The sequence below is a fragment of the Diadema setosum genome, chromosome 21 (assembly GCF_964275005.1).
Source record: "Diadema setosum chromosome 21, eeDiaSeto1, whole genome shotgun sequence".
NCBI lineage: Eukaryota > Metazoa > Echinodermata > Echinoidea > Diadematoida > Diadematidae > Diadema > Diadema setosum.
In genome coordinates, this window is record NC_092705.1 from 27,336,155 (window position 1) to 27,353,257 (window position 17,103).

General features: G+C 40.4%; 1 protein-coding gene and 1 pseudogene across 1 annotated transcript; both read right to left on the reverse strand.

Annotated features, from left to right (window-relative positions):
- Nucleotides 1-960: 960 nt before the first annotated feature.
- Nucleotides 961-5,478, reverse strand: LOC140244449 (uncharacterized; annotated as a pseudogene).
- Nucleotides 5,479-5,580: 102 nt separating this feature from the next.
- Nucleotides 5,581-11,852, reverse strand: LOC140244450 (uncharacterized). Its single transcript, XM_072324088.1, is given in 7 exon segments — nucleotides 5,581-6,296; nucleotides 6,299-6,826; nucleotides 6,829-7,462; nucleotides 8,180-8,274; nucleotides 8,919-9,359; nucleotides 9,569-10,270; nucleotides 11,633-11,852. Coding segments are annotated over 7 exon segments (3,336 nt in total).
- Nucleotides 11,853-17,103: the final 5,251 nt, after the last annotated feature.

The window sequence follows — 17,103 nt, forward strand, 5'->3', positions numbered from 1 at the left end:
CGCATCATATTTGCATACTTATGAATATTGATAATGATAATGTCTAGTCGAAGGAGGCTTGCGGATGAAAATACAATGTAGTCTGGATTTCATTCAGGACAATGGAGCAAATGCTGCCTGCATCTGGTCCCAGTCAAGCAGGTGTGGTTTGTCAGACTTTCCCTGTGGTTGGTGGCTTTCCTTTATTACAGCTTTCTATTACAGCTTTCTCTTGCGATGCAGAAACCTCGTTGATTGAGCTGGTCCAATGGGGCTTTCCTGTCAGCTTCTGCCGCCTCTCCATCTCATGCCCTACCACTACGGTCAAGGCTTCTAGTAGTTCTTCATCAGAGCCATTGTTGATCAGGAATGGCTTCAACTCCTGACGAATGACATTGCTCTGCAGACCAGTGGAGACAGCATGGAGAAACAACTGCTGGACTTGCTCTTCCCCATACAGTACTCCTGATCCTGCTTCTTTACAAGTAAACAAGACCTTCTGTTTCAGACCCATGGCCCTGAGAATGAAATTATGTTCCGCTTCCTTTGAACCCTGGGCAGGTAGTACAACATCACTGGTAAATTACAATGTATACAGGCAGTCATCATACATAGGAGAAGAGAAATCAAATCCAGCACCTGAACATATTTAGTAGCAGTTCAAAGTTCAAGTAATTTATGGTAAACCATAAACTGCATATAGTGTAGTCTGAGTGTAGTAAGAAAAACATGGCACATCTCAGTTACATGTGGAAGAGAACATGCTCAGAGTACACTTAACAATGAAAAGATTCCATTGAGTGTTTAACTTATGATCTCAGGATATGCATCTCAGAAATTACATGAGTACAGTCATGACATGTACATGTACATTGTACTTAATTAGCATACCAAAGAGTTGCTCAGAAAAAAACAATACAGATGAAATTTGCTCACTGTACATGCCATTCAAAACATTTTCAGTGAAAATCTGACCTGTATTCAATCACTCTCAATCGAATTTGGCAAGGAAATTACATATTGCGACTCTCCAATGTTTACAAACATGCTCTTACTTGCAATATCTTTGTAAGAATATGCCTTACATTGTCCCCTTGATACTTCACTGATAAAATGAAGTCTGCATCCAAGTTCATCATCTCGATTGAATGACATCTTCCTGTAGGTAGGTAAGGTTTCAACAAGCAAAACAATGTGTTCGTCACATTGGCATTGCATTTCGGTTTGGCAAGCATGGTTTTTGAAAACCACAAGGTACAGTATTTCACAAATTTCTGTTCTTACAGAAACAATTGAATTGATTCTCCTGAAATGTGCAGAGTAAGCTTTGGAGGTATATAAACAGTTTCCATACACAAACTTGTCAAAACACTGAACAAAATCAATGACTAAATTATCTCCAAGGAATTCTTGGATTGCAAGTCTATACTGGTCTGTCAGGGGTAAAACTTTCCCTCTTCCAATGCAAACAATGTTGTGAAAATCACTCACAATTCTTCTTGCTTTTTTGATGCAGTAGTTATCAGTCAGCATTTTGTTTACATAAGATGAAGCTTCAGGAGTGTGAATGAACTTCAAATTTCTTTCCAAGTCTTGGATATAGCAGAGTGACTTGAATATCTGCTGTGGGAGATACCTCGTGCCTGCAAACAATGTTTTCATGTATCCATTAAAAGACTCAAATGCAAATGCGGAAGTTCCCCATAATGGCCCCCAGTTTTTCACACTATCTGCAAGATGAAGGAGCAAATGATTATTGAATGTTGCCTCTCCCTTACCATACAGGGCTTCCGTGTTCAAAACAAACTTTTTCAAGTAAAATTCACTCTTTTGTAGTCTTCTTTTGGTTACCCGTGTTTCACAGAGGTTATAGATGGCACACACAAGTATTAAGCCCAATGGGCAATGTATGTTTCAGGAAGTATACCATTCAAAAGCACTGGTGACAAGAATAAAAATGTTCTCCACTCACTTGCCTTCCAGAACTTTAAATCCTTCACGTCTTGGAAGTCTAGAAACTTCCTTTGTCACTTCAACACTTTTGAGTCTTTTGTTAATCTCTTCCTTGGATCTACCAATGAACCATTCCCTTTGTCTATTTGCAGAATCCAGCCACATGGACATGAATCTCTTCACAATACCCAAGCAAACAGAGTGCATGTAGTCAGGGATGAAGCTAGAAATGATATTAAAGTACATCATCAAGGAGAGAACACTCACTCCCTTTACCCCTTCGATTACTCTTCCCGACTCTTGAGCTAGTAGACTTGTATGTTTTGTCTCATTGTCTGATCTTTGTGGAGGCATTAGATCAACGAATGGGTATTTCATTGCCCGCTCGTAATACTCTCCCCTTTGCTTACAAAACCCGCATCCATAAAATCCATTGAATTGTGTCATGTTCTGAAGCATAGGTCGTGCAACTGAATCAACAGAACACACATGTGAGAAGACTTTGGAATTTTTGGGATCTGAGCCGAATTTCCAAGGCAGACCGACAGTGGACAACTTTTCACATTCTTCTACAAATGGCTTTAAGAAAACTTGTACGTTGTACATCTGGCTTCGACTCCCCAAACCACAGTGCAGTCAGCATGATATTCTGGCGTCTCATCTTCATTGGAAGTTCATTTATCATGACAAGAACGGGCCAAACTGAACTCTGAGAGGACTTAAAGAGTGGTACGCTGTCAGTATTCCACAGCAGAGAGAAATTTTCAGGGGTCAAGAGCAGGCCTTCTTTCTTCATTTCCTTATATTTGATACCATCTGTGATATCTGCAATGTCATCTTCATCTGTGGCATCCTCCTTTAGATCCCTATTTAGGACAGTTCTTCCAACTTCAGTATGCTGAAGCAAATGTTGTAACTGCTGTTCAAGAGGAAGGACAATAAAAAATTGACCTTTCTTCACACTCTCCTCCCGATTGAATTCCTCTCCACACTTGTTGCATATGTAAAGTGTGCATCAACATTGCCGATATACTCCTTGCATTTACAGTAGAAATGGAATTGGCAAATGCCTTTGTAGTCTGTAAATGCGCTTCCAAACAGATATTTTGATGATGGTAACGTGTTTGGGCAGTGAAGGTTTATCAGTTCAATTAAATCCTGAATGGCAACTCCTGTCAAATGGTGCTTGATAGCGTAACTGAGCATGGCCAAGAGCGAGTCCATTTTCTTCAATTCACTGCCATGACTTGAAACTTGTTGATCTCCACCAGGAAAGTTTAGGTCATGCTCAGCCTGTGAAGATAAAAAAACATGGAAGATACCTGAAGACATTACACGCTGACTAAACGATGCAAAAAATAATTAAAGTTGCATGACTTCTGGTAGAGTAAAAATATTTCTTAGTACATTTACCTTTCCTAAATGAAACCCCACCCTCACTTCACCATTGTTTTTTGCCTGATGAGATAATTTTATATTGTATAAATACTGTATGTTGGAAAGCAGTACATTTCTTGGCTCCAAAATATTTGCAAGACCTTGTCTCATAATATGTTCCTAACAGAAATATCTACTTGTCCAGTATATCTAGTAAGCAATGAACAGTCCAGAGACAGGATCACAACTCTCAAATAGGGTACTGTAGGGACCTACATGTGTACTACATATGTGTATAGGTATCAATAGGTTCCACAATGTATACGATTTCAAGATTCCTCTAGACACATGTTCGTCCCCATAATGTACTGTGTGTAGCTACATGTATATATTCATCTTCCAAAACTACCTGAACTTTGATGTCTTCACTCGAGGCATTGCTAATACAGTTGACTTCCCTTGTTATTTAGGATTATTTGCATTTCATCCACGTTCCATATGTACCAGTATGCATGGTACTTCACGAAACAAAACAGAACAAAAAAGACCAACAAATGACCAAAAAAAAAAACCCAAAAACCAAAACAAAAAGAACAAGAAAAGAAAACAGGCTGAAAGGTCAGCACTGTCAAGAATACCTCTTCTGGGTCCTGAGCCTCCAGAGGTGGAACTTCATCTGCAACTTGGTCTGGATTACTGTCTGAGTCTGAATCTTCCTCTTGTTGTGCTTCATCTTGCGCCAAGAGAGCTTCTTCCTGTTGTTGTTAAAAATGTTTGTTTACAAAAATGTCATTAAGTGTAAAGCAGCATGCAAATGTGAATTAAGGAAGCATAAGTGCAAGGCATCAGGCTGGGCGGGGAGGTGACAAAATAATATTTCTACAGTGCTCACAAAAAAAAAAAGAAGCTAGAAGGATGATGAAAATTCAACATATTTTCACTTTTCTCCCATAACAAAAGAACATTCTGCTTCTCTCTTTCAGAAGACAAGGGGAATAATATTACCCTTAACATAGTACAGTATATTGTATGCCAGTAGCAAGCGGAAGAAATTCGCACTTGATTCAAGAAATAAGTTTTGAGAAATTCTTTTTATTTTCCTTATATCGTGTGTGACATGTGACTTCATACATTGTAGTAGTCTTCTAATCCAGCATAGCAGTATCTGTGTGGATACTCTCAACATCACTTTTGCAGTCAAACAACCCGTAGAGACATTCATATCAGTCTTTAAATAATTTTCTTCTATTTTTTGTAAGATTACTTGGATATGCCCACAAAAAACAAAAAAAATCTTCCAAACCAAGATTCTGGTTGTGACATCATCTGTCAATCATTGCTCAGTACAGTACTACAACCACAACCTATACTCTAGATCTTTCTAGGAATTTCTAATACAGTTAGTATCATTTATTAGTGGAAGATTGAGCAAAGAAAATGGGATTCCATCGGGATTTAAACTCGACACCTCCTGATACTAGCCCGTGGTCTACCGACTGAGCTATAGCAAGCCCTAGTTCATCCCAGAAACCCTAAATTCTCAATGCTCAAATATCAAATAGTACCGTACGTCATGCAAATTGTCCATGATTCGACCATGATGCCGTCCAAAATTCAACCACCTGCTACATGTAAAACCTCCTTCAAGTCTTTGCCTTTGTGTGCGGTTGAATTTTCGCTAAGGGAGGTTGAACCTTTGCATTTTTGCGTGTAGATAACTCTTAGAGCAGAGCTGTAGCATCCTTCTCACAGTAGAGGAAATGAAGGATTTTCCTCAACGTTGGTAGATCAAGCCCTGACTGACCTTCCGTGTAACTCCGAATCCTCCGCCCTGGACTTATTGCTCGGATCACTTGCTCCATTACCTTTTCCTCAGAAAATCCTTTCCTCAGCCCACTGTCAATTTGCCGAGCCAGGATGGAGATAGACGGTCTTTCTGCTGGGGCTCGCCAATCTGATCAATAATGCAAAACTCCCGGCATAAGGACAGGCTACTGACTTTGGGCTGCTGTGGTGCCATGTTCTTCCCAGGCTGGCTAGCTGAAAGTGATTCAAACTTTTGGTTGGTACCCTCGTATTTCCATCTACCTTCCTAACCAATACCTCCTTTGCCCCATCCCAATACGCCTTACTTTCATCATCTTGCTCCTCCACCTCCTCGCTGCTCATGTAGCGCTGGAGTGGCCGGAGGAGCCCCACATGTCCCTTGGCCTTCGCCCTGGTCTCTGCAGCACCCAGGCCACTTCCATGACCCCCTCCACTGTACCCGCCTTAAGCCTTGAGCACATCGGCCATCAGCTCCCCCATCTGCTCAGCCATCCTTCTCGATGCTCTGTAATATAGACTGGTAGTAGCAAGGATCACTGCCTCCTTGATTGCAAGTCTATACTGGTCTGTCAGGGGTAAAACTTTCCCTCTTCCAATGCAAACAATGTTGTGAAAATCACTCACAATTCTTCTTGCTTTTTTGATGCAGTAGTTATCAGTCAGCATTTTGTTTACATAAGATGAAGCTTCAGGAGTGTGAATGAACTTCAAATTTCTTTCCAAGTCTTGGATATAGCAGAGTGATTTGAATATCTGCTGTGGGAGATACCTCGTGCCTGCAAACAATGTTTTCATGTATCCATTAAAAGACTCAAATGCAAATGCGGAAGTTCCCCATAATGGCCCCCAGTTTTTCACACTATCTGCAAGATGAAGGAGCAAATGATTATTGAATGTTGCCTCTCCCTTACCATACAGGGCTTCTGTGTACAAAACAAACTTTTTCAAGTAAAATTCACTCTTTTGTAGTCTTCTTTTGGTTACCCGTGTTTCACAGAGGTTATAGATGGCACACACAAGTAAAGCCGAATGGGCAATGTATGTTTCAGGAAGTATACCATTCAAAAGCACTGGTGACAAGAATAAAAATCTTCTCCACTTCCTTGCCTTCCACAACTTTAAATCCTTCACATGTCTTGGAAGTCTAGAAACTTCTTTGTCACTTTAACACTTTTGAGTCTTTTGTTAATCTCTTCCTTGGATCTACCAATGAACCATTTCCTTTGTCTATTTGCAGAATCCAGCCACATTTTCATAAATCTCTTCACAGTACCCAAGCAAACAGAGTGCATATAGTCAGGGATGAAGCTAGAAGTGATATTAAAGTACATCATCAAGGAGAGAACACTCATTCCCTTTACCCCTTCGATTACTCTTCCCGACTCTTGAGCTAGTAGACGTGTATGTTTTGTCTCATTGTCTGATCTTTGTGGAGGCATTAGATCAACGAATGGGTATTTCATTGCCCGCTCGTAATACTCTCCCCTTTGCTTACAAAACCCGCATCCGTAAAATCCATTGAATTGTGTCATGTTCTGAAGCATAGGTCGTGCAACTGAATCAACAGAACACACATGTGAGAAGACTTTGGAATTTTTGGGATCTGAGCCAAATTTCCAAGGCAGACCGACAGTGGACAAATTTTCATATTCTTCTACAAATGGCTTTAAGAAAAAAGCATATTCTGGCATCTCATCTTCATTGGAAGTTCATTTATCATGACAAGAACAGGCCAGATTGAACTCTGAGAGGACTTAAAGATTGGTACGCCGTCAGTATTCCACAGCAGAGAGAAATTTTCAGGGGTCAAGAGCAGGCCTTCTTTCTTCATTTCCTTATATTTGATACCATCTGTGATATCTGCAATGTCATCTTCATCTGTGGCATCCTCCTTTAGATCCCTATTTAGGACAGTTCTTCCAACTTCAGTATGCTGAAGCAAATGTTGTAACTGCTGTTTAAGAGGAAGGACAATAAAAAATTGACCTTTCTTCACACTCTCCTCCCGATTGAATTCCTCTCCACACTTGTTGCATGTAAAGTCTGCATCAACATTGCCGATATACTCCTTGCATTTACAGTAAAAATGGAATTGGCAAATGCCTTTGTAGTCTGTAAATGCGCTTCCAAACATATATTGTGATGATGGTAAGGTGTTTGGGCAGTGAAGGTTTATCAGTTCAATTAAATCCTGAATGGCAACTCCTGTCAAATGGTGCTTGATAGCGTAACTGAGCACTGCCAAGAGCGAGTCCATTTTCTTCAATTCACTGCCATGACTTGAAACTTGTTGATCTCCACCAGGAAAGTTTAGGTCATGCCTGTGAAGATAAAAAAAACATGAAAGATACCTGAAGACATTACACGCTGACTAAACGATGAAAAAAATAGTTAAAGTTGCATGACTTCTGGTAGAGTAAAAATATTTCTTGGTGCATTTACCTTTCCTAAATGAAACCCCACCCTCAGTTCACCATTGTTTTTTGCCTGATGAGATAATTTTATATTGTATAAATACTGTATGTTGGAAAGCAGTACATTTCTTGGCTCCAAAACATTTGCAAGACCTTGTCTCATAATATGTTCCTAACAGAAATATCTACTTGTCCAATATATCTAGTAAGCAATGAACAGTCCAGAGACAGGATCACAACTCTCAAATAGGGTACTGTAGGGACCTACATGTGTACTACATATGTGTAGGTATCAATAGGTTCCACAATGTATACGATTTCAAGATTCCTCTAGACACATGTTTGTCCCCATAATGTACTGTGTGTAGCTACATGTATATATTCATCTTCCGAAACTACCTGAGCTTTGATGTTTTCACTCGAGGCATTGCTAATACAGTTGACTTCCCTTGTTATTTAGGATTATTTTGCATTTCATCCACGTTCCATATGTACCAGTATGCATGGTACTTCACGAAACAAAACAGAACAAAAAAGACCAACAAATGACCAAAAAAACCAACCCAAAAACCAAAACAAAAAGAACAAGAAAAGAAAACAGGCCGAAAGGTCAGCACAGTCAAGAGTACCTCTTCTGGGTCCTGGCCCTCTAGAGGTGGAACTTCATCTGTAACTTGGTCTGGATTACTGTCTGAGTCTGAATCTTCCTCTCGTTGTAGTTCATCTTACTCCAAGAGAGCTTCTTCCTGTTGTTGTTAAAAATGTTTGTTTACAAAAATGTCATTAAGTGTAAAGCAGCATGCAAATGTGAAAGGAAGCATAAGTGCAAGGCGTCAGGCTGGGCGGGGAGGCATATAATCTTGGTTGAGATGGAACATTCTTGTTTCACCAACTTCTCGAAAACTTAGATGGAGAGTGACATGGAGCTTTCATTCACTCAAGTTTCTTACAGAACATAAAATCATTGCATTCTGTTCACAAAAGCATCTCATACAGTTTAAGCTCTCATTGTATTTCTCAAAACATGTTTGGTTCAATAATCATTCTGAGAGAATATCTGTTAAAAGTATGAAAAAAAAGTATTTCTTACCTGAATAGACAAGAGAAGATAAGACACTGTGTCAAGCTTGGATGCGTGGTACAACAGAGTGAAGAACCAAGCCAACATCCAAGCTGGTTGGGCTTTTCTTATCTCTCTTCCAAGAAAGGGGCTGGGCCACTCTCCAAATGGGGAGGGGCAGCATCTCACTTTGAGGGACAAATAGCTATTTACCTTCATGGTCAATTGCCATTAGGGTAGAGAGGTACAATACAGTAACACAAAAAAATAGGGGGGGGGGGCAATTCTGTGGGGCCGGTAAGCCTTGCGTCCAGGGCTGGGGTACAGGTGACGTCTGCCGCTGCTGATGTGGGGCAGGTGGTCGTGGCCCGGGTTGTAGCGACGGTTGAAGCAGTAGTTGCGGTGGTGGTTGCAGTGACTAATATGGTGGATGGGGAATCGTGGAGGTGGGTATGGAGTGGGTGGAAACGGTGGTGGCGCTGAATGGTAGTGTTGAACCGGCGGCCGAAGTGGTGGGAAGAAGCTTGTACAGTTTGTAGGATATGGAGTATTTGACGTCACATTCTTCTCCTGGTGACCAGTTACCATGGCTACATTCTGATTTTCTGCGTCAGGATGCATGGCAGGCTGACCCAGAGTATCGTAGGTAAAGATGGTTGGTGTTCTCCTTCTTGAACTCCTTCGCAGAACAGCCCCTTCACTTTGCGGTTCCGTGGTATCTTGCACTTCCTGTGATGCATCACCATGACCTAGGTGTTGCGTCAGAGGAGCTCCCACATCGAGATTATTGTGGTCAGCCGAGTCAACTTCAACATCTTGGGTACCCAAATTCTCTTGTGACTGGCTGGAATTATCTTCCACGACTTCTACACCTTCCACCTCTGAGTCATCACTAGATTGGTTATAGGCTCATCTGCCAGGTTGGGTGCCCTGTAGTGTATTGCTGCCCAATAATAACTTTCTTCATCAGAGCTTGATGGTTCAGTCATTGGAGTAGGGCGTTGTTGCTGCTTATGCCTAACAGGGGGTCTCTGTCTGGGCTGACGGGCTTCATGCTGAACCTCTGGAGCTGCAGGTAGGGAGTCACATGGCATCAGATGATTCCTATGGAGGGTTCGTGTACGTCCCTTCCCGCTCTCTGGTGCAACAATGTATACAGGGATGGAATCATTACTCTGTTTGATGACTTTGTAAATGTCATCCTCCCAGTATGGCTGAAGCTTATCAGGTCCTCCTGGTGGTGCTAGGCTCCTGACCAGTACTCTATCTCCCTTCTGAAGAACTGAGCTGCGGGCTCTTTGGTCGTAGTATTTCTTCCTTCGGTCAGCTGCTTGGTCTATCTTGGAAGATGCCAAACGGTATGCTTGCTCCATCTGTTGACCCATTTCATCGTGCAGCTGCTCGAGTACAAACTGATGAAACTTGGCTGGAAGCACCAATTGGGTGTAAGTCTTTATCTTCCTGTACATCAGGCCATCTTCCCCAATCTGGAGTTGATTCCACTCGTGGAGTAGTGCCTTGGAAGCCTGACTAAAAGTTGACCGTTCTGTACGGGAGGGAAAGACGCCCATCTCTTTCTTCCTTCGTATTGGGGATATTGTCTTGTCTTCCTCCTGGGCCTTTTTGATGTCTTGCTTGGTCCAATTCCGTGTCACATCGGCTATCGGGGACAAAATGATATTTCTACAGTGCTCACAAAAAAGAAGAAGCTAGAAGGATGATGAAAATTCAACATATTTTCACTTTTCTCCCATAACAAAAGAACATTCTGCTTCTATCTTTCACAAGACAAGGGGAATAATATTACCCTTAACATAGTACAGTATATTGTTTGCCAGTAGCAAGCGGAAGAAATTCGCGCTTGATTCAAGAAATAAGTTTGAGAAATTCTTTTTATTTTCCTTATATTGTGTGTGACATGTGACTTCATACATTGTAGTAGTCTTCTAATCCAGCACAGCAGTATCTGTGTGGATACTCTCAACATCACTTTTGCAGTCAAACAACCCATAGAGACATTCATATCTTTAGATAATTTTCTTGATGTCTTGCTTGGTCCAATTCTGTGTCACATCGGCTATCGGGACAAAATGATATTTCTACAGTGCTCACAAAAAAGAAGAAGCTAGAAGGATGATGAAAATTCAACATATTTTCACTTTTCTCCCATAACAAAAGAACATTCTGCTTCTATCTTTCACAAGAGAAGGGGAATAATATTACCCTTAACATAGTACAGTATATTGTTTGCCAGTAGCAAGCGGAAGAAATTCGCACTTGATTCAAGAAATAAGTTTTGAGAAATTCTTTTTATTTTCCTTATATTGTGTGTGACATGTGACTTCATACATTGTAATAGTCTTCTAATCCAGCACAGCAGTATCTGTGTGGATACTCTCAACATCACTTTTGCAGTCAAACAACCCATAGAGACATTCATATCTTTAGATAATTTTCTTCTATTTTTTTGTAAGATTACTTGGATATGCCCACAAAAACAAAAAAAAAAAATCTTCCAAACCAAGATTCTGGTTGTGACCTCATCTGTCAATCATTGCTCAGTACAGTACTACAACCACAACCTAGATTCTAGATCTTTCTAGGAATTTCTAATACAGTTAGTATCATTTATTAGTGGAAGATTGAGCAAAGAAAATGGGATTCCATTGGGACTTAAACTCGACGCCTCCTGATACTAGCCTGTGGTCTACCGACTGAGCTATAGAAAGCCCTAGTTCATCCCAGAAACCCTAAATTCTCAATGCTCAAATATCAAATAGTACTGTACGTCATGCAAGTTGTCCATGATTCGACCATGATGCCGTCCAAAATTCAACCACCTGCTACATGTAAAACCTCTTTCAAGTCTTTGCCTTTGTGTGCGGTTGAATTTTCGCTAAGGGAGGTTGAACCTTTGCATTTTTGCGTGTAGATAACTCTTGGAGCAGAGCTGTAGCATCCTTCTCACAGTAGAGGAAATGAAGGGTTTTCCTCAACGTTGGTAGATCGAGCCCTGACTGACCTTCCATGTAACTCCGAATCCTCAGCCCTGGACTTATCACTCGGATCACTTGCTCCATTACCTTTTCCTCAGAAAATCCTTTCCTCAGCCCACTGTCAATGTACAGAGCCGGGATGGAGATGGACGGACGGTCTTTTTGCTGGGGCTCGCCAATCTGATCAATAATGCAAAACTCCCGGCATAAGGACAGGCTACTGACTTTGGGCTGCTGTGGTGCCATGTTCTCCCCAGGCTGGCTAGCTGAAAGTGATTCAAACTTTTGGTTGGTACCCTCGTATCTCCATCTACCTTCCTAACCAATACCTCCTTTGCCCCATCCCAATACGCCTTACTTTCATCATCTTGCTCCTCCACCTCCTCGCTGCTCATGTAGCGCTGGGGTGGCCGGAGGAGCCCCACATGTCACTTGGCCTTCGCCCTGGTCACATCAGCGTCTGGTCTCTGCAGCACCCAGGCCACTTCCATGACCCCCTCCACTGTACCCGCCTTAAGCCTTGAGCACATCGGCCATCAGCTCCCCCATCTGCTCAGCCATCCTTCTCGATGCTCTGTATAGACTGGGTAGTAGCAAGGATCACTGCCTCCTTGTGGTGGATACAACCAGGTCGTCTTCCGGTTCGTTTAGGTTGGATGACACATCGGCTAGCAAGGCTGCTCAGCGGCAGATTTTACCTGTAAATGCGTCATCCTGGCAGTGCCTCCAGAAAATGTTACACCCCTAAAAGGGTATAGGGGCTAGAATGATGAAAGAGTGACGAGAAACAAATCGTTGGCTGTGATAGCAGCATCCATGCATGGTATGGCACAAAGGCTGCTGTCACTTCCTGCCACTGCCTCTCCTCACCCAAACTCATTAGACTCTTCCATTCTTCAATGGGGAGGAGTTATGTAATCTGGGAGGGGGTGCCTCTTATCAAAATGTGTATTATGATATACATGTAGCAAGCATGTGTTATAACCTGTTAAAATAAGTAATAAAGAATGGGGGCAATTTCCATCTCATTCCTAGGATCACACTTTGATGTTTCACCATATCTGAGAATTCACCAGGAACCCCCGCTGTCTTGCTGGGCCAGGTGTTTGATTTCCTTGTCAATGTCTTCATCGTGGATAGGTCATTCTGCTGGTGTTGGAGGGGCTTGGGTATCCAGCAGAGTTCTCGCTAGCCAGCTGCATGTCGTCCGGCATAGGAGTGCACAGTTGCTTGAGTAGACGCTGAATATCGTCTTGCAGGTCTTCCATGGTTCTTCCGATTGGCCACAAAATGTACACTGACGTGTATGACGTAAAGGCCACTTTACACTGCCAGAACTGGTAGCTAGCCTACTCATTTGCATCTGAATGGACAATACTTTGAATTTGTGGTGATTTCTGATGGTGGCAGGTGTGCCAACCCAGATGTGATTCCATATAAATTAGGCTGTTCGAAGTAGAATGTGGCAGGCAAGTATCTTCCTGATTAAAGGTACTGTTTACCATTGGGAGAAGTGATTTCAAAAATGTTTGAGTTATCAAATTTGATGCATATTTGTAGGTCAGTTGTATCACAAAACATCCTACGATATAAAAAATTTGCAATAAAGCCTAAAATATAAGGAGATATCATTATTTGTTTCATTAAAGCATAACTGTAGACAGTTAGTCCAGAAAAAAAAAATCTATTGATTATTGTTCACATTTTTTTTTATATTCAGCAGTATTTAACATTGATTATACTGATTTTAATTCTTTCACATTGATTGTATCTATCCTTAAGTCATATGTTAGGACTATTTTGAAGCACTAATACTGGGTTTTTGTTTCGTCTGCAAGTGGTAAATAATGCCTTTAATCCTTGTAATTGCCCTGATTTTGACGAGTGACTGTTGGCACCCAGGTGTACTGTAAACTGTAAATCCAGAAACATTCGCGGCATGAAACCCTCACGAATTGCCGACCATGATGGAGTAAAGCATTGTACTGGCATTCACTGCAATATGAAGCTTCATGATGTATTCAAGAGAATTTAAATGTTGGATATTAATCAAAGCTTTAGAAGGAGTGTCTGTATAATATGTAAACCATTTGAAATCAGTCTGACAGAAGTGAAGGTGAATATCAATATGTATTTGTATTTAGGTGTGTGTTGTTGTGTGTTAAGCTTCTCTAAACCCAGCATATTACAAAGCTATGCCAGTACTTAGGATAGAGGAACAGTGGAGTGCAATTAATGTCATGCGTATTACAGGGAAACCTCTTTAAGATGACCTAAAAGCAATGGCAATTACCTTCTTGTTATGTAAGGTTGCTCTCTCTATCAGGGTACAAATATACAGCAATAAAAAGAGTCGGGACATGCTAAATTACCTGCTTATTGTAGGTTTTTGCTATATCCAACATCATTATCATGAGGTTCCACTGCATTTTCTTTTCTTTCGTCAGCAGTATTAACATATACATGTACAAGTATATCATCGGAATATATTTCTGTCAGTTGACACTAGAGAACTTTATGATTCACTATATTGTTCTTGAATCAGCTATGCAGTTACATATTGTGCATACACTACGCATGACAAATCACAGTCTTACACCTGAAATGAATGTTGAAATTGAGCATGTATTTGTACATTGAATCAGATTTTTACAAAATAGAAGAAAATATACATCTATCATATATACACTGTACAAAATAGTGTGTTCTGTACAATACAGTATTCACATTCATTAATTAAAAAAAAAAATGTAATAGCTACAGTACATAACTCTGGCAATAAACTCACCATACAAATGATGTTCTGTTTTTCTTCAAGGAGCAATAATTGGTAGTTCTACTAAATCATTTGCCAGTTTTCAGATAAAACATAGCGAGACACAGGCGAGTCCCATCATAACAAAGTCCTCGGGACTAGCTGTTTTGTTTTGTTACATTGGGGCTGCACACTAACCCGTATTTTCTACCCAGTTTTTCTATCTTTTACTTGTCCATTCCTGAAAAAGTTACTGGTACGACAATGATTTCTACTAGTCAGGGTCCGTCAGACCAGTACCAGAGTGCAGTGCTGGTTATAACAGAATTGTGTCATATCCAAACAATAAAGATATGTTAAGATATATGTATAATGATTCTTGGACATTAGTTTTTACTTTGTTGTAAAAAGAGCTTTGTTACAACAGGAGTGCACTGTAACACAGACATGATGTTCAGAAAACCTGTTTCCATATTGGTGTATTTATATCCATATCTTCTCAATTTCAAAATTGCATTTTCAGATATTTTGATTTGAGGAAAACTGGACATATATGTATCTTCCATGAAATCAAATTACTGCTTATACAACTGGAAAAGATCCAGTCATACTTTGCATAAGAGAGGAAATGGTTCTGAGGATGAACTACGACACTTGGTCATAGTATCGAGGCAGCCTAGTGCATTATTGCAGTTTTATTCTGATAAATATACTCGTATCTATGAAGAATCATTCTAAAAATTTGAAGAAAAAAGTATGAGATACCAGATATATTTTTCAAATCTTCAAGTGTGTGATTATCATTGACATATAATATATTACCTTTGTACAAATTGAATAAATATTTACTAAAAACAAGAAAACAATGTGTGTCCTTTGTCACTTTGTTCTTACCTGCATATCATATCTACTTGACACTATAATGGATGGAATGCATATTTAGAATTCACACAAGTAACTCAGACTTCAAACTTTCCTGAAATAGCATTGTGAACTCTTGACCATTCACACTAACATGAGATTGATTTAGGTGGGACAAATACATGGTTGGTTTGAGGCTCTTCATCATATCAAATACATTGTAAATTTGATTCCGTCACCCATTTTCCCCGTTTGATGGTGCCATATTACTGATGTTGACATACTGTAAAAGTGGAAATTTTCGCGGTGTTGAAATTTTCATGCATTTTGCGCAACCAGAAACTAGTACAAAAATAAAGGCACATGAATATTTTGCTGGCCATATGTTCCATTACTTATCATTAGTTGATGTCTTGATTCCGCGGAATTAAAAACCCATGAAACTCTTCTTAATACAGCCGAGCGCGAAAAATCAGTCACCTGAAAATATCCACTTTTACAGTATAACTCATTTGGTACAAATGCAAACTTACAGAAACCCATGCACAAAAAAGAGGCCCAAACTGAATAATTAAACTGCCACAAACACCAACATGTCACAAATGATGAAACCAACTTCAAGCACCATTCAGTTCAAGGCTGAGAATTGGTGGTGGGGTTTTTTTTCTCCCTCCTTCAAAAAATCTACCTGTAGGAAAATAAACTGATGAATATAAAACATTGCATTTATGTGTCAGTAGATATTGTGATTCTTGTAGCATTGTTATTGTATGGCAACAGACAATGATGAAAAAAGGTTATATTCCTGAAGCACTTCATACACTGATTCTAGCAGCATTGCTCTCTCTGTGGCAACAGATGCAAATAGAAATGGCATGGTACATTCCTGTAGCGCTTGATAATGCATGTAGTACCGGGATTTCTAGTAGCACTGTTGTGCCATAAACAAAGTCAGTTTTGATAAATGAAAGAACCACTTTTTGGGTTGAGAATGTCAAATGAACTGTGCATCACTTGTATCTCAAAGGGCAACAACAATTTTTTTTTTTTGGTACAGGGATCATACCCTGTTATAACAAGGTCACTGGGACCACAGATTTTATCTTCTCACAACCGGTACCTTGTTGCAAATGTATAAAAGAGAGACCAACTGAATAGTGTAATTGAAATTCAGACTGCTGAATTCACCTGGTGAAAGCTGTAACCAATCATAAACAAGCTCCTTATAACAGGATTTCCCCTACTACTATTTTCTTTTACTGAGGGCAACCAGAACAGAATATTTTCTGCAGCATCAAGAACAGTCAAAGAAGGTCCCTTTGCATTGCAAAACCTGTTGGTATTGTCAGTTAAGTTTTAAACACATTTATGCTGCTCCTCTGGTATCAAATGCCTATGGTGTGATAATACTGTTTAAATCCAGGAGAGCCTTCTAAAGATGTCCACAACTTTTGTAAAGGAACGACTGATCAGTGATCCCCTTAGCAACAAATAAGTCTGTAAGAGGGATTTTTTCACTGATTACCTCACACAAACAGTAGGCCTACTAGTAGGCTCAACAACATTGTAGGGAAGACTCTTTCTCCTCAATTTGTGCAAAGGATGAACATGATCACAACTGTCATTCTAAAGTTTTAGTCACAGACACAGACACAACTTCAAACTCTCATTCAGGGTTATTCGGCATAACAGGTATTTTGTTTTCACCACGACCCCATTTACAGCGCGGGGCTGGGCCGGGCCGAGCCCAGCCTCAATTGCAGGGCCAAGCCCCGCAATTTTGTCCGTTTACACTGCCGGGCTCGGCCGCGCTTTGAATTCAAACCTTTCAATATTTTGTCGTAGTGGCGCTCTGCTGGTAAACAAACGCAATTTGGTATA